The 23944-nt window shown below is 46.2% G+C and overlaps 3 protein-coding genes across 6 annotated transcripts in view; 2 read left to right on the forward strand and 1 right to left on the reverse strand.

Annotated features, from left to right (window-relative positions):
- Positions 1–23944, reverse strand: part of F8 (coagulation factor VIII) — a 121203-nt gene that overhangs the window by 11919 nt on the left and 85340 nt on the right. For 3 of the 4 annotated variants that reach the window (XM_036839703.1, XM_036839705.1, XM_036839704.1), the window contains 6 exons: positions 19909–20025; positions 19319–19390; positions 18093–18178; positions 14693–14848; positions 856–1000; positions 306–454 (listed from right to left, as the gene is read on the reverse strand). In XM_036839703.1, coding sequence (XP_036695598.1) covers positions 306–454; positions 856–1000; positions 14693–14848; positions 18093–18178; positions 19319–19390; positions 19909–20025 — 725 coding nt within the window. Of the gene's footprint in view, positions 1–305; positions 455–855; positions 1001–4927; positions 5051–14692; positions 14849–18092; positions 18179–19318; positions 19391–19908; positions 20026–23944 lie in introns of those variants that run through there. The other variant, XM_036839706.1, reaches the window with a different exon arrangement.
- LOC118888534 (histone H2A-Bbd type 2/3) lies at positions 4559–5135 on the forward strand. Its single transcript, XM_036839708.1, has one exon. It carries the CDS (start codon positions 4607–4609, stop codon positions 5087–5089), a length of 483 nt encoding a protein of 160 aa, XP_036695603.1. The 5' UTR covers positions 4559–4606; the 3' UTR covers positions 5090–5135.
- Positions 6154–8168, forward strand: F8A1 (coagulation factor VIII associated 1). Its single transcript, XM_036839707.1, has one exon. The coding sequence runs from the start codon at positions 6457–6459 to the stop codon at positions 7597–7599; it is 1143 nt and encodes a 380-aa protein (XP_036695602.1). The 5' UTR covers positions 6154–6456; the 3' UTR covers positions 7600–8168.

Below are 23944 nucleotides of genomic sequence, written 5' to 3' on the forward strand. Positions count from 1 at the left end.
CTGGATTTCAGCCACTCCAATTCTTTGACAAATATTAGCCCAGTACTACATATAGATATTCTGTTTCTAGGAGGTTCAATTAGGGATCATTTTCCCCCAATGAATGCTGTGTGAATTCACATGGCACACCCACTAAATAAATATCTGTGGGGTTTTCTGTGCATAGTCAACTTTCCTTGACACTCTTTGTGAGAACAACCAGGTGATAGAAGTAACTGAAGAAACAGTCAAGAGCTTACCCTATTCTTTCCCAACCACTACTCCTTCTTCTGCATCAGTTATATGGCAAATTTCTTCCCTCTTACCCGGGGTCTCCAGGCATTAGTCCTCCCTTGGAGGTGAAGTCGGGCTTGTGAAGGAGACCAGGTGGCAAACACATTGCTTAAGTGGGATGAGGCAGTAATCTGTGCATCTGATATTGCTTTACTCTCCATTCCCAGTGCCATGTTGCAACCTCAGAGAAATGAAAGAAGAATGTAATCACAAGAACAAGTTGAAGCTGAGGTTCTGCTGGCCTGTCTCCACTGATATATTCCAGGGCTACTGTCATCACGAAGTCATTTCCCAGGCACTAACTTTTGCATGTTATTGTTAAGATGCCCCCTGTTTTCTGGTCAGCTCTGCTCAGCTCTGTTGGACTTTGATTGCCTTGTTAATAGTAGTGTAGGAGGTGGCTGCCCCTGGGGAATCCCATGGTTAGGATGACCAAGTCATGGGTTTGCCCAGGACTGTACTGGTTTTAGCATTGATAGTTCTGTGTCCTGGGAAATCCCCCCAGTCTCGGAAAAACTAGGATGGTTAGTCATCCTACCCATGGTTGGGAGAGGTAAGGACATGGGATGACTTGACACTTACTGTTTAAATCACAGCCCATCAACTCCATGCGAAGAGTGCTGCGGATGCTGTAATGCGTTGGGTGCAAACGGACATACCGAGCAATAATTGGAGGATTAAAAATATTGTGTTTTATCCCAGATGAATCCACATTGCCAAAGAAGACCTGTAGGGAGGTATTAGCACAGATACATGTAAAATGAAGAAAGAATAAGAAGCAATTCCTCCCAATCATATCTTTCTTCTAATTTGCTCTGTGCATTTCTCAACAGCACCGAACACCCAAATAAAACCATTCTGGCTAGCCAGATGTTAGAATGTAATATGCGAAGGAGAAAATCACAGGGAGAAGAATGGAACAAGGGAGATTAGGTCTGAGCAGGTTAAGTAGTCTACTTTGGGGTCCAGTAAAACGGTCATTCATCAAAGTTGCGGAAGCCATTTAGGCCTTTGCTAATCCAGTATGGGCCACAAACCAGCTGCATTAGAATCACCTGGGAGCAATTAGAAATGCAACATCTTGAGCCCTGTTCCAGATCTACTGAATCAAACCATAAAGTCTGAGAAACACTAGCTTAGGGCAGAGTCAGCTGCAGCTGTGAAAGGGAACTGGGAGTAGGCAGCTTACCATACTGGTCTCAGAATGATCTTCCAATAACATGTGTGTGTGTGTGTGTGTGTGTGTGTGTGTGTGTGTGTACCGTGGGGCATTAATTAATGACTCCTTGTGTATGAATTCATGAGACACATGTTAATATCCAACTTCTGGGGTTTAGGAACTTGACATGTCTAGGTTCTACAGAAAAGTACATGACATATTTAAGGAATAAGGAACACAGTTTGAGAAATATGGTAGTAATTCCAATTCAAAAGGCCTAGATTTAAATCATGGTATATAGTAAAAAGAAAGTTGAAAATCCTCTCTCATAAAACACCTGGGATTCTGTATCTGCTTGAATACACTGAAACAGGAATCAATGTACGGCTGTTATATAATCAGACATCAGAGTTATAGTATTATGGGGAATTTAAAAAATTGTTCTTCCATGTAACAATTTTTTCTTCCTATGGGATAAAAATGTTAATAAATGTATAGCATTGCCCCAGAAATCACAGCATTTAAAAAATATTTTTATTGGAGTATAGTTGATTTACAATGTTGTGTTAGCTTCTGCTGTACAGCAAAGTGAATCAGTTATACACATACATGTATCCACTCTTTTTTAGATTCTTTTCCCACATAGGTCATTACAGAGTATTGAGTAGAGTTCCCTGTGCTATATAGTAGGTCCTTATTAGTTATCTATTTTCTATATAGTAGTGTGTATATGTCTATCCCAATCTCCCAATTTATCCCCCCCTTACCCCCCTGGTAACCATAAGTTTGTTTTCTACATCTGTGACTCTACTTCTGTTTTGTACATAAGTTCATTTGTACACTATTTTTTCGATTTCACATATAAGTGATATCATGTATTTGTCTTTCTCTGTCTGACTTACTTCACTCAGTATGACAATCTATAGGCACAGCATTATTTTTGATAAATAGATCTGCTTCATTTTTAACTCAATTATTGTGTCTTGATTAGATACCTTCTTAGGAAGACAATGTATTGATTCAACAAATAGTTAATGACTACACAAATCCTAGATTCCATGTATTATGTGCCAGAAACTATGTACTAGGTGGCTTCACTGGTGAATTCTAATAAATGTTTAAAGAATTAATGCCAATCCTTTCCCAAACTCTTCCAAAAGATAGAAAAAGAGGAAAAACATCCTAACTCATACTATAGGGCCAGCATTACCTTGATACCAAAGCCAGACATATATACCAGAATAAAGAAAATTACAGACCAATAGCCTTTATGAATATAGATGCAAAAATTCTCAGAAGAATTCTAGCAAGCTGAATCCAGCAGCATATTATAAATATTACATTCCATGTCCAAATAGGAATTATCCCAGGAATGCAAGGATGGCTCAACATAAGAAAACTGATTAATCAAAACCACATTGATAAAATGAAGGGGGAAAACACCCTCATGATCATCTTAGTTATGCAGAGAAAGCATTCAATAAAATCTAACAACTTTTCATGATTAAAAAACAAACAAAATACACCCAGCAAACTAAGAATAGAAGGGAAATTCCTCAACAAAATAAAAGGCATTTATGAAATACCCTAGCTAATGTCATACTCAATGGTGGAAGACTGGAAGCATTTTCCCTAACATCAGGAACAAGAGAAGAATGCTTGCTTTCATTGCTTCTACTCAAGACTGTAATGGAAGTCCTAGTCAGAGCAATGAGGCAAGAAAAAGAAATGAAAAGCATCCAAGTTGGAAAGGAAGTTAAACTACTTCTATTCTCAGATGACATACTCTTTTGTATAGGAAACCCTAAAGAATCCACAAAACACTATTAGAGTTAACAAACGAATTCAACCAAGTTGCAGTATACAAGATCAACACACAAAAATCTGTTGTGTATCCATATCCCAGCAATGAAAAAAAAATCCAAAATGAAATTGACAACAGTTCTATTTCAGACAACATCAAAAGGAATAAAATACACAGGGATAAATTTAGCCAAGGAGGTGCAAGCCTTGTGCACCAAAAACTACAAAGCACTGCTGAAAGAAATTAATGATGACCTTAAAAAAAAAAAAAAGGAAAGATAGCAGATTTTGTGGACTGGAAGACTTAATATTTTTAAGATGGCAATCCCACCCAAAGTTATCTAGAGATGTAATGCAATCCCTATGGAAATCGTAATGCTCTGTTTTACAGAAAGGTAAAAGCCAATCCTAAATGCATACGGAATTTCAAGTGACCTTGAATAGCCAAAATAATCTTGGAAAAGAAGAAAAAAGTTGGAGGACTCACACGTCCCTATTTCAAAACTTAGTCCAAAGCTACAGTTATCAAAACTATGTGGCACTAGCATAAGGATAGACACATAGATCAGTGGAGTAGAACTACGAGTCCAGAAATAAACCCATAGATCTATCCCATGGGTTGTAAACCCAAATGAGTTGAAAACAGGCGTTCAAGCAGAACCCTGCACAGGAATGTTCACCACAGCACTATGCCCAACAGGCACAAGGTGGAAGTCACCCAAATGTACATCAGCTGCTGAGCAGATACACAACATGTGTGGTCTAGCCACGCATTGGAATATTATTCAGCCAGGAAAAGGCATGAAGTGCTGATTGGTGCTACCGCGTGGATGAACCCTAACGCAAACGTAAGTGAAAGCAGCCGGACACAAAAGGCCACCTATTTATTGTCTGCTTCCATCTCTAGGAAGTCTCCAGAGCAGGCAAATGTCTGTGCACAGGAAGCAGATGAGTGGTTGCCTGGGGACTATGGGGGGTGGGGTGGGGTGGGGGACACTGCAGGAGGGGGCAGTGGGGAGTGACTGCCTGGCGGGTACAGGGGTTTCTCTTTGGGCTGGTGCCAACGTCTTGGAAGTAGATATATAGTCGTGATGGTGGCCCAGCACCGCCAGTGTATACTTGGTGCCCCTGGATGGTCCGCCATTAGCTGCCTTCTCCGTACAAAGTTCCCGTCCGGTGGACAGTGAGAGTTCCACCAAAGAGAGGGTCCAGCGAGCACGGCGAGCAGGGTCCTGCCAGCGCCATTTCTTTGCAGGCCCAGGACCCCGGCGGTGGGGGTGGGGGCGGGGTGAGGTGGGGTGGGGGAGGGGTTATGGGAAAGCAGTGACCTCACAGGGTCTACCTGTTACGGGGCGTGCTCCCCCCCCACCAATGAGGGCCCGGCCTGTGGTCGCTAGGATACGGAGTAGGGGCCTGAGAACACCGGTTGTCTTGAGATGTTGGGACCAGCAGGCACAACCGACCGCCCCTCATCCCAGCGCACCGCAGAGCGAGGCCGTCGCAGAAAGCTGCCCAACGGCCAGCATGCCGGGGAAGAGGGGCCGTGGAGGGTCACCCGGTCGCCGCTCCCGCACCGCCCGAGCCGAGCGGTCCTGCTCCGTGAGCCACATGGAGCGCCTCCTGCGGGAGGGCCACTACGCCCAGCGCCTGAGCTCATCCGCACCCGTCTCCCTAGGGGCCATCATCCAGTACCTGACGGCCAGGGTCCTGGAGCGGGCGGGCCATGAGGCCCAGAACAGCGGCCGGAGGCGCCTCACTCCGGAGCTGGTGGACGTGGCGGCCCGCAACAACGCGCTGCTCAGCGGCTTCTTCAGCACTAGCACCATCTCCCAGGCGGCCCCGGCCCAGCACTAGCTGCCCAGCGACACCTGGGTCCCCGGCCTCCGGGGGGGGGCGGGGCGGGGGGCGCGGCCGTCAGGCGCCAGGCCCGCTCACCGACCGATGGCACAGCCCGGGCAGCCCCGGCCTGCCCGCCCCCTTGGGCACAGTCATTGCGAGTCAATAAAGTGTTTCAAGAGACGCCCTGCGCGTGCTTCACTCACTTGGCGGGGGAGGTGGTGGTGGTGGGACACCCCTCGTCGGAGGGATGGAGGGCGGGGGTCTGGCCGGAGTTGGGGGGTGGGGGGTGGAGTCGGGGGTGACAGACAGACAGGAGCGGTCTCTCACGGTGACAGTGCATGGGGTGGCCCTGGGTGGGAGAGGCTGGCTGCGGCGGGGGTGGGGGCGGACTGGGGCCTCGGGTGAGGCCGGACAACGGAAGGCTCCCCCGCTGGCTCTGCGCAAGTCGGAGCCAGGCCAAAGTCCCCAGAGGGACGGGGTTCCTTGCGGCGGCGCTCGACACCGTGAGGGCAGCGTCGTGATAGGGTGAAGGTGCCAAGGCGACCGACCGCCCTGGGTGCGGGATGCAGGGGTGGGTGGACAGAGCGCTTGGCATGGACTCCCATGGGGCAGGGGCTTTGACGGGAAGATGGAGGCGTGATGGGGATTGGGGTGGGCGGGACACAATCAACACAAAGGCAAAGTCGGAATTAGGGTCACGCGGGGTCAAGAGTTTTTGGTTGTGTTCCCCTAGAGATGCCAAGAGATGCCCTGCTTGGCAACCTGCGTAAACAAGCTATCACCTACCGGTTGGAGCCCTGGTCTGGGAAGATCCCACATGCCGCGGAGCAAGGAAGGCCGTGCGCCACAACTACTGAGCCTGTGCTCTAGAGCCCGAGAGCCACAACTACTGAAGCCCGCGCGCCTAGAAGCCGTGCTCCACAACGAGAAGCCACCGCAATGAGAAGCCCGCGCACGGCAAGGAAGAGTAGCCCCCGCGCGCCGCAACTAGAGAAAGCCCCGCACAGAAACAAAGACCCAACACTGCCAAAAATAAATAAATAAAATAAATAAATTTTTTAAAAAAAGCTGTCACCTAGCAACAGGGGGCGCCCAGCCAGGCCCCGCCCCAGCACCCTTGGTCTGCTCACGGAACCCCGGACGGCGGGCCAGGCCCCGCCCCAGGGCCCTCGATTTGCATACGCCACCCGCAGCCAGTCCCGGACGGGCCTCCGCGCTTGCTCTTTTGTGTATCACCAGGAGGAGGAGAGCTCCGGGCGGCCGAGCCGGCGCGGTCGCGCGGTGGGCCGGAGCCCGACGCGGTGCGCGTCTCAGCCCGCCGCCGTCGCCCAGCACTTGCGCCCACTTGCGTCAGCGCGCCCGGAAATGCCTAGGCGGTGAACATGGCGGCTTCCGCGGCCGGCCTGGGCGGCGGTTCGGGCCCCGGGCCTGAGGCCGGGGACTTCCTGGCGCGCTACCGCCAGGTGTGCAACAAGCTGAAGAAGCGGTTCCTGCGGAAGCCGAACGTGGCGGAGGCCGGCGAGCAGTTCAGCCAGCTGGGGCGCGAGCTGCGCGCCCAGGAGTGCCTGCCGTACGCGGCCTGGTGCCAGCTGGCCGTGGCCCGCTGCCAGCAGGCGCTCTTCCACGGGCCCGGGGAGGCGCTGGCGCTGACCGAGGCCGCGCGCCTCTTCCTGCGGCAGGAGCGCGACGCGCGCCAGCGCTTGGCCTGCCCCGCCGCCTACGGGGAGCCGCTGCAGGCCGCCGCCGCCGCCCTGGGCGCCGCCGTGCGCCTGCACCTGGAGCTAGGCCAGCCGGCTGCCGCCGCCGCGCTCTGCCTCGAGCTGGCGGCCGCCCTGCGCGACCTGGGCCAGCCGGCCGCCGCCGCCGGCCACTTCCAACGCGCCGCGCAGCTGCAGCTGCCCCAGCTGCCCCTGGCCGCCCTGCAGGCGCTCGGCGACGCCGCGTCCTGCCAGCTGCTGGCGCGCGACTACAGCGGCGCCCTGGCGCTCTTCACGCGCATGCAGCGCCTGGCGCTGGAGCACGGCGCCCACCCGCTGCCGCCGCCGGGGCCGCAGCCCCCGCCGCAGCCGCAGCCGCAGCCCAAGCCGCCGGGGCCGCAGCCCGGGGCCGGCGCGGCCTCCGCCCCACCGCTCGCGCTGCTCCCGCCCGGCGCGGGCTCCGCGGCCGCGCCCTCCCCCGCCGCGCTGGGCGCCTTCGCCGACGTGCTGGTCCGCTGCGAGGTGTCCCGCGTGCTGCTGCTGCTGCTCCTGCAGCCGCCGCCCGCCAAGCTCCTGCCGGAGCACGCGCACACCCTGGAGAAGTACTCCTGGGAGGCCTTCGACGGCCACGGGCAGGACGGCAGCGGCCCGCTTCCCGAGGAGCTCTTCCTGCTGCTGCAGTCCTTGGTCATGGCCACCCACGAGAAGGACACGGAAGCCGTCAAGTCGCTGCAGGTGGAGATGTGGCCCCTGTTGAGCGCCGAGCAGAACCACCTCCTGCACCTCGTTCTGCAGGAAACCATCTCCCCGTCGGGCCAGGGGATCTGACGAGTCACTCCCAGCGACTCTGTGCCTGTCCCCGAACCTCACGCACCCGCCTGCGCGTTTACGGGGACACAAGAGGCGTTGACCCGGCGCTTCTGCCTTTGCAGTGTATCTTACCCCTGTTGCCACCAGAGGAATGCGGTTGACTACAAGTTACGTTGTTTCCACAATAGTGGCAGAAAAGAAACCATATGGTAGAATCGGAGTAGAGTCTCCGATTCTCTTCCCCAGAAACGGCAACAGAACCGTGAGAGCCCCTTCCGCCCCCTTTCCTCTTCTGTTTTCACCCAACTGTCCCCACCCACCCCTCTTCCCCCGCAAGGCTCCCCTCCCCCCGCGTCCTTCTTTCCGACTGAGGATTAATTTGCACAGCTCTGGCTCGCTACTGAAGCTGCATGATTTTTTCACGGTGACTCTGATTGCTTAGCGTATTTCGATGTCCGCCTGCGTGACCGCCCAGTTCCCCCTGTGTCTCACGCGCCCCGTACGTGTTCGTGGGAATCACTGGATTCAGTACTAGGCTGTTGTCGCTACAGCCCTCGGTCCATGATAAAGCCATTCTGACCCTCCTAGCTTGTGGTTCGGATTTACCTCATCTATGAAATGGGAATCGCTTATCTCCCTGGCAGGAGGCGGCAAGCAGAAGCAGATAGCTCCCTTTTAGCTCCAAGATGGATTCGTTCATTCGAAGTGGACAGTGTGCCTATGAATCTACAGAGGTCATTTGCGATGTGGCCTTTCTCAGCTGCAGTGCGAATGTGTTCGGTGCAGAGCGGGGTGGGAGTGGGGGCGGGGTGAGGGCGGGGCGGGCTCCACGGCAGAGGTGTCAGCTGTGCATTGGAGTTTTCAGTTCTGGCTCCGTTTCGAGAGGTGCGGGTAGTCCACGTGGCAGCTTTCATTTGTAGTGCGGATCCTTCTACAAATCTTAGTTAACTCAAATGTGTAAAATCAGCACGCTGCTTTGGTATTGTGTGGTCGTGTGTGTGCCAGACTGTGCCCTTGTTCCCCAAAAGCAGGATGGCGTTCCATCTTTAAACACTACATTTCCAAGGCGTTTTGGTCCAGACGTTGCATGCAAACCGACTTAGCTGTTTTCTCTAATTCAATTTTATTTTCCTTAGTGTTGAGAGTGATGGTAGGAACTCTTCAGAATATAATCTGATTCTCATTCATTCGGCTTGGGAAAACGCATCCTTTAGGCTGAAGTTGTAGACAGCACTAATCTTTTGAGGTGAGATTTAAGGACACAGTTTGGGAACAGATCTTGGTTTTGTGTATTTGGGGGGGGGGGAGGGGGAATATGTGGAGTGTTGTCACTATGGGTTAAGTGTCCCCAAATGGATGGGACTTTTAGGGTATTCTTTTCTACTTCTGTTTCAGCAGTGTGGAAGCAGTGGCTAAGGAAGTGTAGGGGAGGCCCGTTTGGGACAGATTCGGCCACCCTTCCTGTGCTCTCACTTGGCTGCCGGGAAGGGTCTTTCCGAGCCCTAAAGGCCTAGTGCAGCTTGTTGCCGAAGTGGTAAGGGTGCTCGCTCCCTTGTGCTTTTGCTTTTTCTGGTACACTCTTGTCAGCCTGGGCTGCAGCCCTGGCCGCCTTCCTTACTGTCCTCGTGACAAGAATGCTTCGGAATTATGGGCTGTGGCTGGTGACAGCATTTGGGTTTGGGCGCAAGGAAAAGCCTCCTTAGACCTCTGGTCTGAACTCCTTGCTTTGAGGAGGTGGGGGGAGGGAGTACCAGAGAGCCTGGTATTGGGTATACAAGCATAACTATAGAAAACGCTAAAGACTGTTTTCCGTTTGCCATTGGTTCATTTATGTATCTCCCTCAGAAACTTCGTAGCACAGAGAGCTGGGCCAAGGCCACATTTCAGTGATTTTGACAGAAATCTCTTGCTATATATCAACTTATGTTGACAGGACATGATTAGTGTTCTTTTTTTTTTTTTTTTTTTTTTTTGATTAGTGTTCTTTTTAACTTGAAAACCAGAGGGAAAGATCTGCATCACTGAAATGTTCATTGACGATTCAAAATTAACATTCAAAATATTATGGAATATTGAAAATAGTGGCAGTGAAGCAATGCTCCTGAAAGGGTGCTTGGGCTCCCCTTTATAAGGAACTTCTATGATGAGAAATGTTGCTTATGAAAAAATATTTTGTATGTGAATGGTACAAAGATATTAAATCATTTGAGAACCACTGTACTGGAGGAAGATGACTAAGACTGAAATTTGTGAACTGGGCAAAGCTCTGGGATAGAAGGGTTCTGGTTAATGTGAACTGTCTAGGCATCTCTACTGCCGTTAGACTAGACCGGCAGTCCACAAACACTTTGTGTAAAGGAGGAGAGGGAAATATTTCAGTCTTTTCACACCACATAATCTTCCTTGTTTGTTTGTTTTTGAAACTTTAAACATGTGAAAACCATTCTTCACTCCCAGTCCTTGCAAAAGCAGGCTGCAGTCCAAGCCCATGGGCTCTAGCTTGTGCAGCCCTTCACTAGAACCTAGAACATAGTAGTTACTCAACAACTCTTAAAGGAATGACCTTCATGAGGGTAGTTAATAACTGTTTTATCTTTGTCACTGAACAAGAAAGACTGAAAATAAATGAACTAGTCATTTAACTCCAGATTCTAAGAAACAAGAAAAGAAATGAAAGTGAATTTTTAAAATTTTAAACAGAAATTAATGAATTAGAAAACAACACCTTCGAATCTATGTTTGATTTTAAGACCAAGAGTTGATTCTTTGAAAATCCAATAGAACAGATAAACACTCACCAACTCTGATAAAGGGGGAAAAAGAGAGATACATGTGTGTATGTAGGTAAAGATATATGGCATGGGAAGGGAGATAGAACTTTAATGTACACATTTACAGCTATTAACTATAGGTAACAGAAAATGAGAATGCCAGTAATCAGATAAGGAACGGAAAAGATAGTTCAAGTATCTACCACTAAACGAGGCACAGTGGCTTTTCCATCCAATGTTCATTAAACAGATGATTACTACATTAATTAAAGTATTCTAGAGCAATAGTTTAATGGAAAAAGATGGAAGCCTTTACACTATTTTCAAGGTTAGTATAACTCTAATGCCAAAGCCTGAGAAATACAGCCCCCCAAAGAGGTAAAACAACTTTATTGATTGGTACAGATAGAAAAATTCTAAACAAAATGTTAGCAAATTGGATCCAGCTAAACTTTAAATGACTGATACACTATGACTTAAGGGCAGTTTTCCCAGGAATGCAGCACCACGTTGTGCTGGAGCCCCAGCTAGGACTGGCTTGTGAGAGCCAACTGTGGGCATCTGCTCCCAACTCTGCATTCAATGACATTGTGTTAGCAGCTTGAAATCAGGTGTGATGGGAATATTTACGTCATGGAAATCAGCAAACACCACAAATAAAGGCCTTTGTGCTGACTGCCCCCCACTTTGCCCCAGAGCTGGTTGTTAAACATTTGCCAGCCCACCATTGAGTGTGAGTATAATCTGACAATAGCAAAGAGAAGAAATGTGATCATATCCAAGATGCTGAGAAAGCATTTGATGAAATTCTACAGCCATTCCAAATAAAGTAGGAGTAGCAAGAAACTGTAAATATGATAAAAGTATTTGAAACAGCATGTTAAACAGCAAAGTATGGGATCCATTCCCATTAAAGTCAGAAGCAAGATCTGCTAATATTTAGTAAACACATGCTAACATATCTATCTATACATATATATCACACTGCAAACAAAAGAGCAAAGAAAGAGCATTTTGGTCACCATCCAAGTCTACAGAGACTAATCTGCTGCAGCCGCTGATGGACAGTACACTTGGTATACAGAGGAAGAGATGAATGGGGTAACAGGCTGAGGCACTCTGTGCTTTAGACAGGAAGTTAAAGATGATAACAGGATGCTCTGTGCTTTGGACGAACAGGCCGTTAGGTAGTTAATATGCATTTCAGGAAGAATTTTAATGAACCCTGCTTCTTGCATCTTCCCATACATAGAAAAACACTATAATCGTGAACTTGAGGTATCTGTTCTTTGTGAATAGCAGTAATATTTTACCAAGATGTATGCTTGACTGCATGTATTCCTTAACAAAAACATCATACGTAAACTAGCCTCCCCCCAACCCCTTTGGAGCAGTCCCCCAGAGCCATCTGAGAGGCTGTCTCCCAGGCTATAGTCATCAGTAAGACCCTGAATAAAACTTGATTGATAGCTCTCACGTTGTGTATTTTTCTTTTAGTTGACAACACAATATATAATATTTATGTGTTTGTATATGTGTCTGTGTGTGTGTCTGTGTGTGCGTGTATTAATCACAAAGGCATTTAGATCACTATTTCCTGTTTACCAGGTCCTATCAGCATAATGTCATCCATGTAATGGACCAGTATGGTGTTCTGTGGGATGTCAAGATGTTTGGGGTCCCTAGGGTCTATATTATGATAAGGAACAAGGGAAGTGGCATTGCCTTGAGGCATGGACAGTAAAGTTAATACTCTTGTTCCTGCTTCGTAAATGCAAATCTATTCTGATTTTGGTTGTTAATGCAAATGAAGAAGAAAGCATTTTCCAGGTCTGTAGTTCCATATCAGGTGCCTGGGGCTGTGTTAATGTGCTCCAGAGGAGATACTACACCTGGAACTGCAGGGTTTTTGTTATCACCACCTGATTAAATTTGTGATGATCTGTCATTTTTCCCTGACTCGTCTGGCTTTTGTAGTGGCCAAACAGGGGCCCTAAGGAGACTAGCCACTGGCTTGGGAAGCAACTATTCAAGCTGTAGTCACTGAGAGACTTGTATGCAGAGCATGGATGACTGCTTCAGAGACTGGGGAAGGGTTGCCTCTTCAGGCAAAGGAGGTTCAGGGCAATTTGGAGCTTTGCAGTTCTCAGCCTCATGCATGTCTGCCTACATGTACCCATCCCGGGACTTCCCTGGTGGTTTAGTGGTTAAGACTCCAGGCTTCCACTACAGGAGGCACAGGTTGGATCCCTGGTCGGGGAGCTAACATCCTGCATGCTGTGCGGCACAGTCAATTAAAAAAAAATGCACCCATCCCTGGTCTCAGAGTTCCATTCCTTTCCACCAGTGCCCTTACCTTAGCATAACAGGCCTGGTGGGACTGACCATTTAATTGTCACTGTGACTCTGCAGTTCACATGCTCAGCTCCTAGATTTGACATTAAGTCCAAGTATCTGCCTATAACCACAGGACATGGAAGGCTCCTCCAGAGCTCCGTGGGTGCATCCTGATTCTCTATGTATGTTCATGGGTGTTCTTTGCATATATTCATAACATTTAATTTTTTTCCCTATGTATGCTGTACAGAGAAGGGCCATAAAAAGAAGACAGGTCACTCTACAATCAGGTATGCTAAACTTGTTGCCATAGCAACTAGATGCCACTGTCAATTTAATCTCCCAATGTCCTCCTCACCATCTGTAACTCATCCCATTGTATCACTGGTGATAATCTGAGAAATTGTGATGCCACCACATGTCATAGGTTACTCAGCATCCAGTCTTCTCCCCAAGCAAGGAATTATACCTGTGTTCCTTGACTATATTAGCAACATAATCCTAGAATTCCATTTTGAAGGTCTGTTTCCTGGGGCTACTTTTGGCACCAATTACTGTATGAGGCAGGGTTCCAGCAAGAAACATGGAACACTAAAATTCGTATAATTTGAGGAAAGGTTAATAAAGGTCCTAGTTAAGAAGGTGGGGGCAGGGTACTGCCATCCCTAGGTCTGGAAGGATGAGGAGAAGATTAGGTAGACAAAATGAGCAGAAATTCTGTACATTCCTCCCATTGAGAAGTGGGGTCTAGGTCCCTTCCCCTTGAACGTGGGTGGATGTGTGACCTGCTTATAACCAACAGAATGTATTGGAAGTGATACTACATGACTTAAAAGACTAAATCAGAAAAGGTGATGTCATCTCCACCTTGCTAGCTGGGACAGTCATGCTGGAGTCCCTAAGATGCCTTGAGACAGTCATGCTAGGAGAAGCTACTTCAGTCAACAGCCCCAGAGGTCACTCAGCACCAACCACCAGACATACAAGTAAAGATGCTTCCAAATGATTCCAGCCCCCAGCTGCCGCATCTTCCCAGCTGAGGCCCCAGATATTATGGAGCAGAGAGACAGGCCATCCCTGCTGTGCCCTGTTCAAAGTCCTGACCCACAGAATCCAAGAACAGAAGAAAATGGTTTTTTCTTATGATGCTAAGTTTTGGGGTCATTGGCAACTCAGCGATAGTAACTGGAACATGTAGAGAAAGCCACTTTGAGGGGAGCAGTGACCTTCAGTGGAGAGTTACAGCCAACTCCTCTACAAGGAGGAGCCAAGAGAAGAAATACCCTGATATTCCACACATGCCAGGCTCACAGAAGAAGAGCCGCGGTAGCGAAGCAGGAAAACGGATCTGAAGGGGCAAACAAGTCATCTTGCATGGGGACATTTTAGGATTTGAACCTTATTCTGAAGACAAGAGGGAGACATTGAAAGGTTTAGGCAGGGGACTGATAGTATGATCCCAAAAATGACGTGCAGCTTTTATTAGAGAAGAGACTAGAAACAGGAGAAGACTAGTTAGGAATGTAACATAATACGTCAAGTGTGAGGTGATGGGGCCTCAGGCTGTAGTAACAACTGTATAAATGAAACAGAAGAGATGGGAGAGGTGTTACCAACGAAGAGGTGGCTGGGTGTGTGGCTGTCCATCAGGGGGCGCAAGCATGAGGAAAGAGTAGATGATGAAGCTAGGTTTTGAGCCCGTTCGCCCTTTTGTTACTTCAAACCTAGAATATCCATAAGCAAACTGACAATCTTATCAATCCACCCAGTCAGGAATCACGTTTCTCTCAATAGAGCACCTGCTCATTTCTATTACCTATGAGATCCTTGATGCTACCACTTTTTTGTCCATATGTCCATAATCACTCCTATTGCCCATGAGTGGAAAATTCTTTTTCGGGGGGTTAAATTTGTAGAAGCTATGAGTGTTTGTTCCATACCTGAAATCTGTCAAAAGCTCTTTAAAAGATTCATGCATTCTCTTAAAAGGACTAATTACATACCATTAATGTCCCAGTGGAATTCCCTCGGTAACTCCGCCACTGCTTTCCATCAAGGCTATACATGATGATAAACTGAGAGATGTACAGGCTGGACAACTTCTGACGGGCACCCTGGGTCATGATGCTGTGAATAATCATTGGTGCCAACAGATCCACCTACAGATGAAAACAACCCTTTATTTTAAATGTATGAACCACCTTCTGAAATCATTTATCAGCTTAAGCAGAATCTACATCGATACAGATACACCCAGTATTACCTTGGAGGTGCAGGTGAAGCAGAGACCAATGCTGAAATGCGGATGCACGTGAAGCTGTGGAATAAATGATGGGAACGCATAGGAAATGTGCTCATGAGTTCCCAGACTACTTCCTGACAAAGGAAATCACTGCCACATCATTGAGCCCCAATTTCCTCTACACACATCCTTTGTGCTGCACAAATTTAGTGCGGCTTCTTCTATGTTTCCATTTCACTTTATATATTATTTCATTATAGTAAATTATTGCACCAAATTGTAAAGTTTTCTTTGCTTTTTGCCTTCCTTGTTAGACTGAGATCCTTAATGCAGTAAACCTGTTTGAGTCACCTAACCTCTCTATGTCTCAATTTCTTTATCTGTAAAGTGGAGGGAATAATGGCATTTATCTCAAAAGGTTACCAGAAGGATTAAAGGGTTAATACAATATATTACATGTGCTGAGTTCACTGCTGGCACATACTAAACAGTTAATACCTGTTAGCTTTTATATTCTCTCTAGCCCCAGCACCTAACGTGGCATCTGATATAATACTGATGCTTAGCACATGTTTTGGAATGAGTGAATAACAGTGGGTCTTAAAGAGGGGGGCATGGGTCACGCAAGCATTACAAGGCAGTAGCTATTACAGGAATTTTGACATCTGTTACTGCCCTAACAAGCCAGTCAAACTTAACTTCTCCCAGATGCCTGGCACACTCAGATTGGACTGGTCATGACTCTTGTGCTTAATGACTATCTTTTTCAGTTGACTGTAAGCTCCATCTATACATACATTCATTCATTCAAAGAATATATTTTTAGCATTTGTTATGTGTCAAGCACTGTTCTAGGTACTGGGAATAGAGTCGTGAACAATTAAAAAAAGAGTCCTGCCCTCATGGAACTTAAATTTGAGTTGGGGAAACACACTATATATTATATATATGTTTTATTTGTTTACAGCTACACAAAGAAACAGTACAGTTCAACGTAAGTCATGATTTTGTACCCAGTATTTTCAGTTGTTTATGCCACTTATTGGCTGTGTGACATGGGACAAGTTATTTAACTTTTCTGTGCTTCACCTTCCTTATCTGAAATGAAGATGATAATATCAAACGCTGTGGTAGGGATTTAATCGCTTGATTTGTTTTCAGTACATAGTAAGGAAGCCCTGGATACTTTAATATTTTGATCATGATTTTGATAAAGTATAAAAAAGTTTACTGATCAAGTCAGTAAACTGTGTGAAACTGGGGAGACTAGAGAATACTTTGGGAGACAGAGCTTGGCAAGCTGGAACAATGGCCAAATTTAGGAAGTGGAAATTTAATGGGCTGTGTCACTCAGGGTTCTTTGGCTACGCTTGGAAAAGGTGCTCTGTTTACTAGTCTGATCAGATTGCATCCAGTGAGGCAGATAGATTTCCCCAAATAGAAATGAGGATGCTATTACAAAAAGGAAATACATAGAACAGATGCAGGGCAGCCAAATAGATTAAAATGTCCACTATGCGGTGATACGTATAAAGTTGAAAGTGATAACCACAGAAACACAAGGTGAGAGCATCTGGTCTGGCAGCTTCACAAACAAAAACAATCCTTAGGAATTAGCGAACAGTCAGCTCACATTGAGTCATAACTGGCAGTGCCTACAGAACAAAACAATGAGCTGGTGTGGCATTAACAGATGCGCTCTTTGTGTCTGCTTGCTGGTAAGCTAGCTCATCTTTCCCTGATCCCTATTTATTATTTTATTTTATTTTTTAAGATTAATTAATTAATTTATCTTTGGCTGTGGTGGGTCTTTGTGGCTGCGTGCGGGCTTTCTCTAGTTGCATGGAGCGGGGGCTACTCTTCATTGTGGTGCGCGGGCTTCTCATTGCGGTGGCTTCTTGTTGCGGAGCATGGGCTCTAGGCGCGCGGGCTTCAGTAGTTGTGGCTCATGGGCTCTAGAGCGCAGGCTCAATAGCTGTGGCGCACGGGCTTAGTTGCTCTGCGGCATGTGGGATCTTCCCGGACCAGGGCTCAAACCCATGTCCCCTTCATTGGCAGGCGGATTCTTAACCACTGCACCACCAGGGAAGTCCCCTATTTATCATTTTAACCTCAGGGAAAATAGGAGAGTAGATGCAATCTTGCAAAGGAGGAAAGTATGTAGGGGAATTTCCTCAGCTGACTGAGAAGAAGATGAAAGCTGATGGACTATGAGAAGAGGATGCAGGTGGGGGAAGTAGGTGGTAAAACGTGTGTAAATTAGTCCTGACTGATCACATGTTGACATGAAAATATTTTTGGACATTTCGGGTTAAAGAAAATGTATTATTATTATTGTTATTTTTTTGGCTGTGCCGTGTAGCTTGCGGGATCTTAGTTCCCCGACCAGGGATTGAACCCAGGCCCATGGCAGTGAAAGCACTGAGTCCTAACCACTGGACCACCAGGGAATTCCCAAGAAAATGTATTATTAAAATGATTTTCACGTGTTCCTTTTTTAATGCAGCTACTAGAAAATGTAAAATTACATGTGTGGTTTGCATTTGTGGGTCACATTACATTTCTATTGGACAGCGCTGCTCCAGAGGAAATGGGGAAGTGAGAAAATATGAAAGACTGGCTCATTTAAAAAGAAATTGAGTTAATCTAGGACACTTTCAGTTATGGCTCCAAGTTGGTTTATCAGATTGGACTAACTTCAGTAGGTGTTTCTTACTACTCGGTGGTGTAGAAATTGTGAAGAAGACAGATTCAGTTTTAGAAAATGAAGACGCCACATTTTCTTGGCTTGTGGGATGGGGGATTGAGCCACTTGTTTTTGTATTAAAATGAAGGGACTGGAGGACTCCAGGACATCTAGGCAGTTGAAGGCATCTAAAGATAGAATACAGTCTTGGGAGGTGGTAAGTTCAATGTTATAGAAAATATTCAGAGATTCTAATCCCAACAGAAAGATTAAAAACACAGTGTACTCAGTTCTATTCCTGAGTCTTTCATTCCTGACTCTTTTGGTACAAATCATAAGCCACTCTATTCTTCAGTTCTGTCCTCGTCTATTCCATGGAGTTTGATGAAAATGACTTCGGTATAAGGGAGATATAAAATGCTTTGAGCTTGCAAGAGGAATGTGTGATGTGATGGAATGCGACGCATTTTCTAACCTTGATCCAGGAAAAGGGGTCCTTGGTGCTCCAGGCATTGATTGATCCAGAATAATGAAGTCTGGCCAGCTTTGGGGCCCACTGTCCTTTGCCCAAGAAAGGGGAGAGAGATTAGATTCAGCTGGGTTGGTCCTAGACACTTAGGAATAAAATTACTCTTTTGAGAAAGGTTAATCCTAGCTGTGGAGAAGTTAAAGGCATAAAGCATGTTGGTATCGATGACTACCAAAGTGTTTGGCTTGTCCTTGTTGTCCATCTTATTTTCTAAAATTTAATCACTTTGTTGATTGTTAGTACCTCTAGTTAGCTAATACTGGAATGTGTTACATCACTATCAAATAATATTATTATTTCTTTATTACATAATGTATGTTCACTGGAGAAAAATTAGAAAATAAAATATAAAAATAAAACATAAGTAAAAATAAAAATAAAAGAAGTAAAAAACACCACACTTCTGCCCAGAGAAAAATAATACTATTTTAGTATATAACTTTCAAGCCTCTTTTTCTTTTTTTTTTTTTCAAAGTGGCCTTACAATTTGGTAATTCCTCCAGCAATTTGTTTGTTTGTTTGTTTTTCAAGCCTCTTTTTCAAATGCAATTTTTTCCCTCTAAAACAGAGATTGGCCAACTTTTTTCTATAAATAATTTAACCTTTGCAGATCATCTGGTCTTCGTTGCAATTACTTAAATGCTGTTGTAGAGCAAAAGCAGCCACAGATGATTGTAAATGAAAGAGTGTGGCTTCTATATGGACAGTGAAATTAGAATTTCATATAACTTTCACATGTCATGAAATATTCTTCTTCTTTTGTTTTTTTTCCCCAATCATTTAAGAATAGAAAAATGATTCTTAGCTTGAAGGCCATACAAAATCAAGTGATGGGCTGGATGTGGCCTGCAGGCTGTAGTTTGAGAACTCTCTCTAGATCCAGTTCAAGCTTTCTATCACTGCTCACAGAAAAATGTAGCTTCTTGCTACAGTGACGAGAATGGACTCAAGGGAAGCCATATGGAAGGCAGGCAGGACATTTAAGGCGGCAGTGGCGTTACTCAGGTGAGAAGTGATGATGGCCTGAATTAAGATGCTCACACTGGGAAATGGAGAAGAGAAAATAGATTTGAAAGGCACCTATGGAGATGGATTGGTTATCTGAATCTTTCCCATAGAAATAAAAAAGATATAATCAACCCAGTGCTTTAAGAGAAAGGAATAGTATTTACCATATTGTCCTGAAGCTGTAATCTGAAAATCTCTAATGCGTCCAGAAGCCATTCCCAGTGGAGTCTGACATTCTGAAATCACATGAAGGGAGCACAATAGTTAGAAGTGCAGAAAATATAGCTTCACAAATGCAAGTCAATGAGAACACCAACAAATGCTCATATGTCTTAGTGTTTACTATGTGCCAAGAACCGTACTAAATATTTTATTGTACTATATCATTTAATTCACTCCAACAGGTAGGTGCTAATACTACTCACATTTTGCAGCTGAGGAAACTAGGGTCCATACATAAGTAGACCAGTGGTTCTCTTACTTGTTTAGGGTTAAAACTCAAATTCTTCCAAGTGATATTTGTAAGTTATCTTTGGTAACTGAACCAAAACTAAGTTTCAAAATTTGCTCTTGGAGCTTCAGGGTCTAAGTGTTCAAAGCTTCAAGCATATCTGCCCTCCTCTGAGGACTCTGATGATTTCTACCAGCAATATTCATTTTAGATTTGGTAATGACTGTGAGCTTGTATTCATTTCCTGACAAAAGCAACCGTCCTAGGAAGGGGGAAAGAGGTACAGAGGTAGGTGCCACTCACTCTTGCTGTACACCAGGAAGAGAGTGCTCATCCCAGCTTGCAGGTGTTCGCCAATAAGACATTCTATCCGCCAGATTCCAACTTTGGATGGTAGCATTTCCACTGTCTCAAAAACACCTTATCAAAACCAAAAGGAACAAAAATTATTTCTTTTCACACAAATGGGCATAAGATACACTGGCTTATGCAGAATATCAAAGGAGATCTACCCAAGTCAGTTGCACCATTCCTGGACCCCTCAAACCCAGAGTGCTTGGCATGTGACCCCTACAGCTGGAGACCCTGGAAATTGAGTACTGACCCCAGGAAATGGGAGAGACCGGGTGACGGGATGCTTTGGTGGTGGAGACAGGAGTAAGATTGGCCTGCACTCTCGGTGCTTTTCCAAGCCAGAGGTGTATTTCTCATTGACGAGATGTGGGCTTCCTGCCTTGAGGGGTAAAGTAACCCCAGGAGCAAGAAGCTAGAGGGTGAATGCTGAGGGGCTGAGGAATCAGTCACAGTGACCATCCAGAATAAAGGTGGAAACAACCAGGTCAAGGGGATTTCCTGAGAGAGAGTCCCAAAAGGGAGTCTCTGAAGAGCCCCTGAAAGTACCCAACCAGAAAAAGAGTAAGACTGAAATATCTGCCAGGTGCAGACAGTGGTGCCATCCCTCACCTCTACCCTCGCCACGCTGCGGTTCAAATCAGCAACCAGCCAGGAGTGGAGGGGGAAGCATAAGGTAGAGAAACAGAAAACTCAACCAACTTGGAGGAGGAGATATTGAACTTAAATCAAGTTCAGAATTTTGATTAATAGCTTGGAGTAGACATTGTAATTTGTGACCTGAACTATATTTGTGATGTAAAGTGACTGCAGGACTGTTTATTACTTAAGAGTGAGCAGAGTATGGTAGGAGGACCTTCAAGATGGCAGAGGAGTAAGATGTGGAGATCACCTCCCCCCCCACAAATACATAAGAAATACATCTACATGTGGAACAACTCCTACAGAACACCTACTGAATGCTGGCAGAAGACCTCAGACCTCCCAAAAGGCAAGAAACTCCCCATGTACCTGGGTAGGGCAAAAGAAAAAAGAAAAAACAGAGACGAAAGAATAGGGATGGGACCTGAACCAGTGGGAGGGAGCTGTGAAGGAGGAAAGGTTTCCACACACTAGGAAGCCCCTTCGCGGGCGGAGACTGCGGGTGGTGGAGGGGGGAGCTTCGGGGCCACGGAGGAGAGCGCAGCCACAGGGGTGCGGAGGGCAGAGCAGAGAGATTCCCGCACAGAGGCTCGGCGCCGAGCAGCACTCACCAGCCCGAGAGGCTTGTCCGCTCACCCGCCGGGGCGGGCAGGGGCTGGGAGCTAAGGCTCGGGCTTCGGAGGTTGGACCGCAGGGAGAGGACTGGGGTTGGCTGCGTGAACACAGCCTGAAGGGGGTTAGTGTGCACAGCTAGCCGGGAGGGAGTCCAGGAAAAGGTCTGGAGCTGCTGAAGAGGCAAGAGACCATTGTTTTGGGGTGCGGGAGGAGAGGGGATTCAGAGCACCGCCTAAGCGAGCTTGAGACGGGCGCGAGCCGCGGCGATCAGCGCGGACCCCAGAGATGGGCATGAGACGCTAAGGCTGCTGCTGCCGCCACCAAGAAGCCTGTGTGCGAGCACAGGTCACTCTCCACACGGCCCCTCCCGGGAGCCTGTGCAGCCCGCCACTGCCAGGGTCCTGTGATCCGGGGACAATGTCCCCGGCAGAACGCACGGCACGCCTCGGGCTGGTGCAACGTCACGACGCCTCTGCCGCTGCAGGCTCGTCCCGCCTCCTCCATACCGCTCCCTCCCCCGGCCTGGGTGAGCCAGAGCCCCCAAAGCAGCTGCTCCTTTAACCCTGTCCTGTGTGAGCGAAGAACAGACGCCCTCAGGTGACCTACACGCAGAGGAGGGGTCGAATCCAAAGCTGAACCCCGGGAGCTGTGCGAACAAAGAAGAGAAAGGGAAATCTCTCCCAGCAGCCTCAGGAGCAGCAGATTAAAGCTCCACAATCAACTTGATGTACCTGCATCTGTGGAATACCTGAACAGACAACGAATCATCCCAAAATTGAGGAGGTGGACTTTGGGAGTAACTGTAGACTTGGGGTTTGCTTTCTGTATCAATTTGTTTCTAGTTTTATGTTTATCTTAGTTTAGTATTTAGAGCTTATTATCACTGGTATATTTGTTTATTGATTTGGTTGCTCTCTTCCTTTTTATATATAAATATATATTTTTTCCTTTTTCTCTTTTTGTGAGTGTGTATGTGTATGCTTCTTTGTGTGATTTTGTCTGTATAGGTTTGCTTTTACCATTTGTCCTAGGGTTCTTTCTGTACATATATTTTTAGTATAGTTTTTAGCAATTGTTATCATTGGTGGATTTGTTTATTGGTTTGGTTGCTCTCTTCTTTTTTTTCAATTGCTTTTTTATTTTAATAATTTTTAAAAATTTTAATAACTTTATTTTATTTATTTATTTTCTTTCTTTCTTTTTTTTCTCCGTTTTCTTCTGAGCCGTGTGGCTAACAGGGTCTTGGTGCTCCTGCTGGGTGTCAGGCCTGAGCCTCTGAGGTTGGAGAGCCAAGTTCAGGACATTGGACCACCAGAGACCTCCCGGCCCCATGTAATATCAAACGGCAAGAGCTCTCCCAGAGATCTCCATCTCAACGCTAAGACCCAGCTCCACTCAATTACCAGCAAGCTCCAATGCTGGATGCCCCATGCCAAACAACTAGCAAGACAGGAACACAACCCCACCCATTACAAGACAGGCTGCCTAAAATCATACTAAGTTCCCAGACACCCCAAAACACACCACTGGACGTGGTCCTGTCCACCAGAAGGACAAGATCCACCCCACCCACCAGAACACAGGCACCAGTCCCCTCCACCAGGAAGCCTACACAACCCTCTGAACCAAACTTACCCATGGGGGGCAGGCACCAAAAACAATGAGAACTATGAACATGCAGCCTGCAAAAAGGAGACCCCAAACACAGCAAGTTAAGCAAAATGAGAAGACAGAGAAATACGCATCAGATGAAGGAGCAAGGTAAAAACCCACCAGACCAAACAAATGAAGAGGAAATAGGCAGTCTGCCTGAAAAAGAATTCAGAGTAATGATAGTAAAGATGATCCAAAATCTTGGAAATAGAATAGGGAAAATACAAGAAACTTTTAACAAGGACCTAGAAGAACTAAAGAGCAAACAAACAATGATGAACAACACAATAAATGAAATTAAAAATTCTCTAGAAGGAATCAATAGCAGAATAACTGAGGCAGAAGAACGGATAAGTGACCTGGAAGATAAAATAGTGGAAAAAACTGCCACAGAGCAGAATAAAGAAAAAAGAATGAAAAGAATTGAGGACAGTCTCAGAGACCTCTGGGACAACATTAAACGCACCAACATTCGAATTATAGGGGTCCCAGAAGAAGAAGAGAAAAAGAAAGGGACTGAGAAAATATTTGAAGAGATTATACTTGAAAACTTCCCTAATATGGTAAAGGAAATAGTTAATCAAGTCCAGGAAGCGCAGAGAGTCCCATACAGGATAAATCCAAGGAGAAACAAGCCAAGACACATATTAATCAAACTATCAAAAATTAAATACAAAGAAAAAATATTAAAAGCAGCAAGGGAAAAGCAACAAATAACATACAAGGGAATTCCCATAAGGTTAACAGCTGATCTTTCAGCAGAAACTCTGCAAGCCAGAAGGGTGTGGCAGGACATATTTAAAGTGATGAAAGGGAAAAACCTACAACCAAGATTACTCTACCCGGCAAGGATCTCATGTAGATTTGATGGAGAAATCAAAAGCTTTACAGACAAGCAAAAGCTAAGAGAATTCAGCACCACCAAACCAGCTCTACAACAAATGCTAAAGGAACTTATCTAAGTGGGAAACACAAGAGAAGGAGAAGACCTACAATAACAAACCCAAGACAATTAAGAAAATGGTAATAGGAACATACATATCGATAGTTACCTTAAATGTAAATGGATTAAATGCTC

Source organism: Balaenoptera musculus, chromosome X (genome assembly GCF_009873245.2).
Source record: "Balaenoptera musculus isolate JJ_BM4_2016_0621 chromosome X, mBalMus1.pri.v3, whole genome shotgun sequence".
NCBI lineage: Eukaryota > Metazoa > Chordata > Mammalia > Artiodactyla > Balaenopteridae > Balaenoptera > Balaenoptera musculus.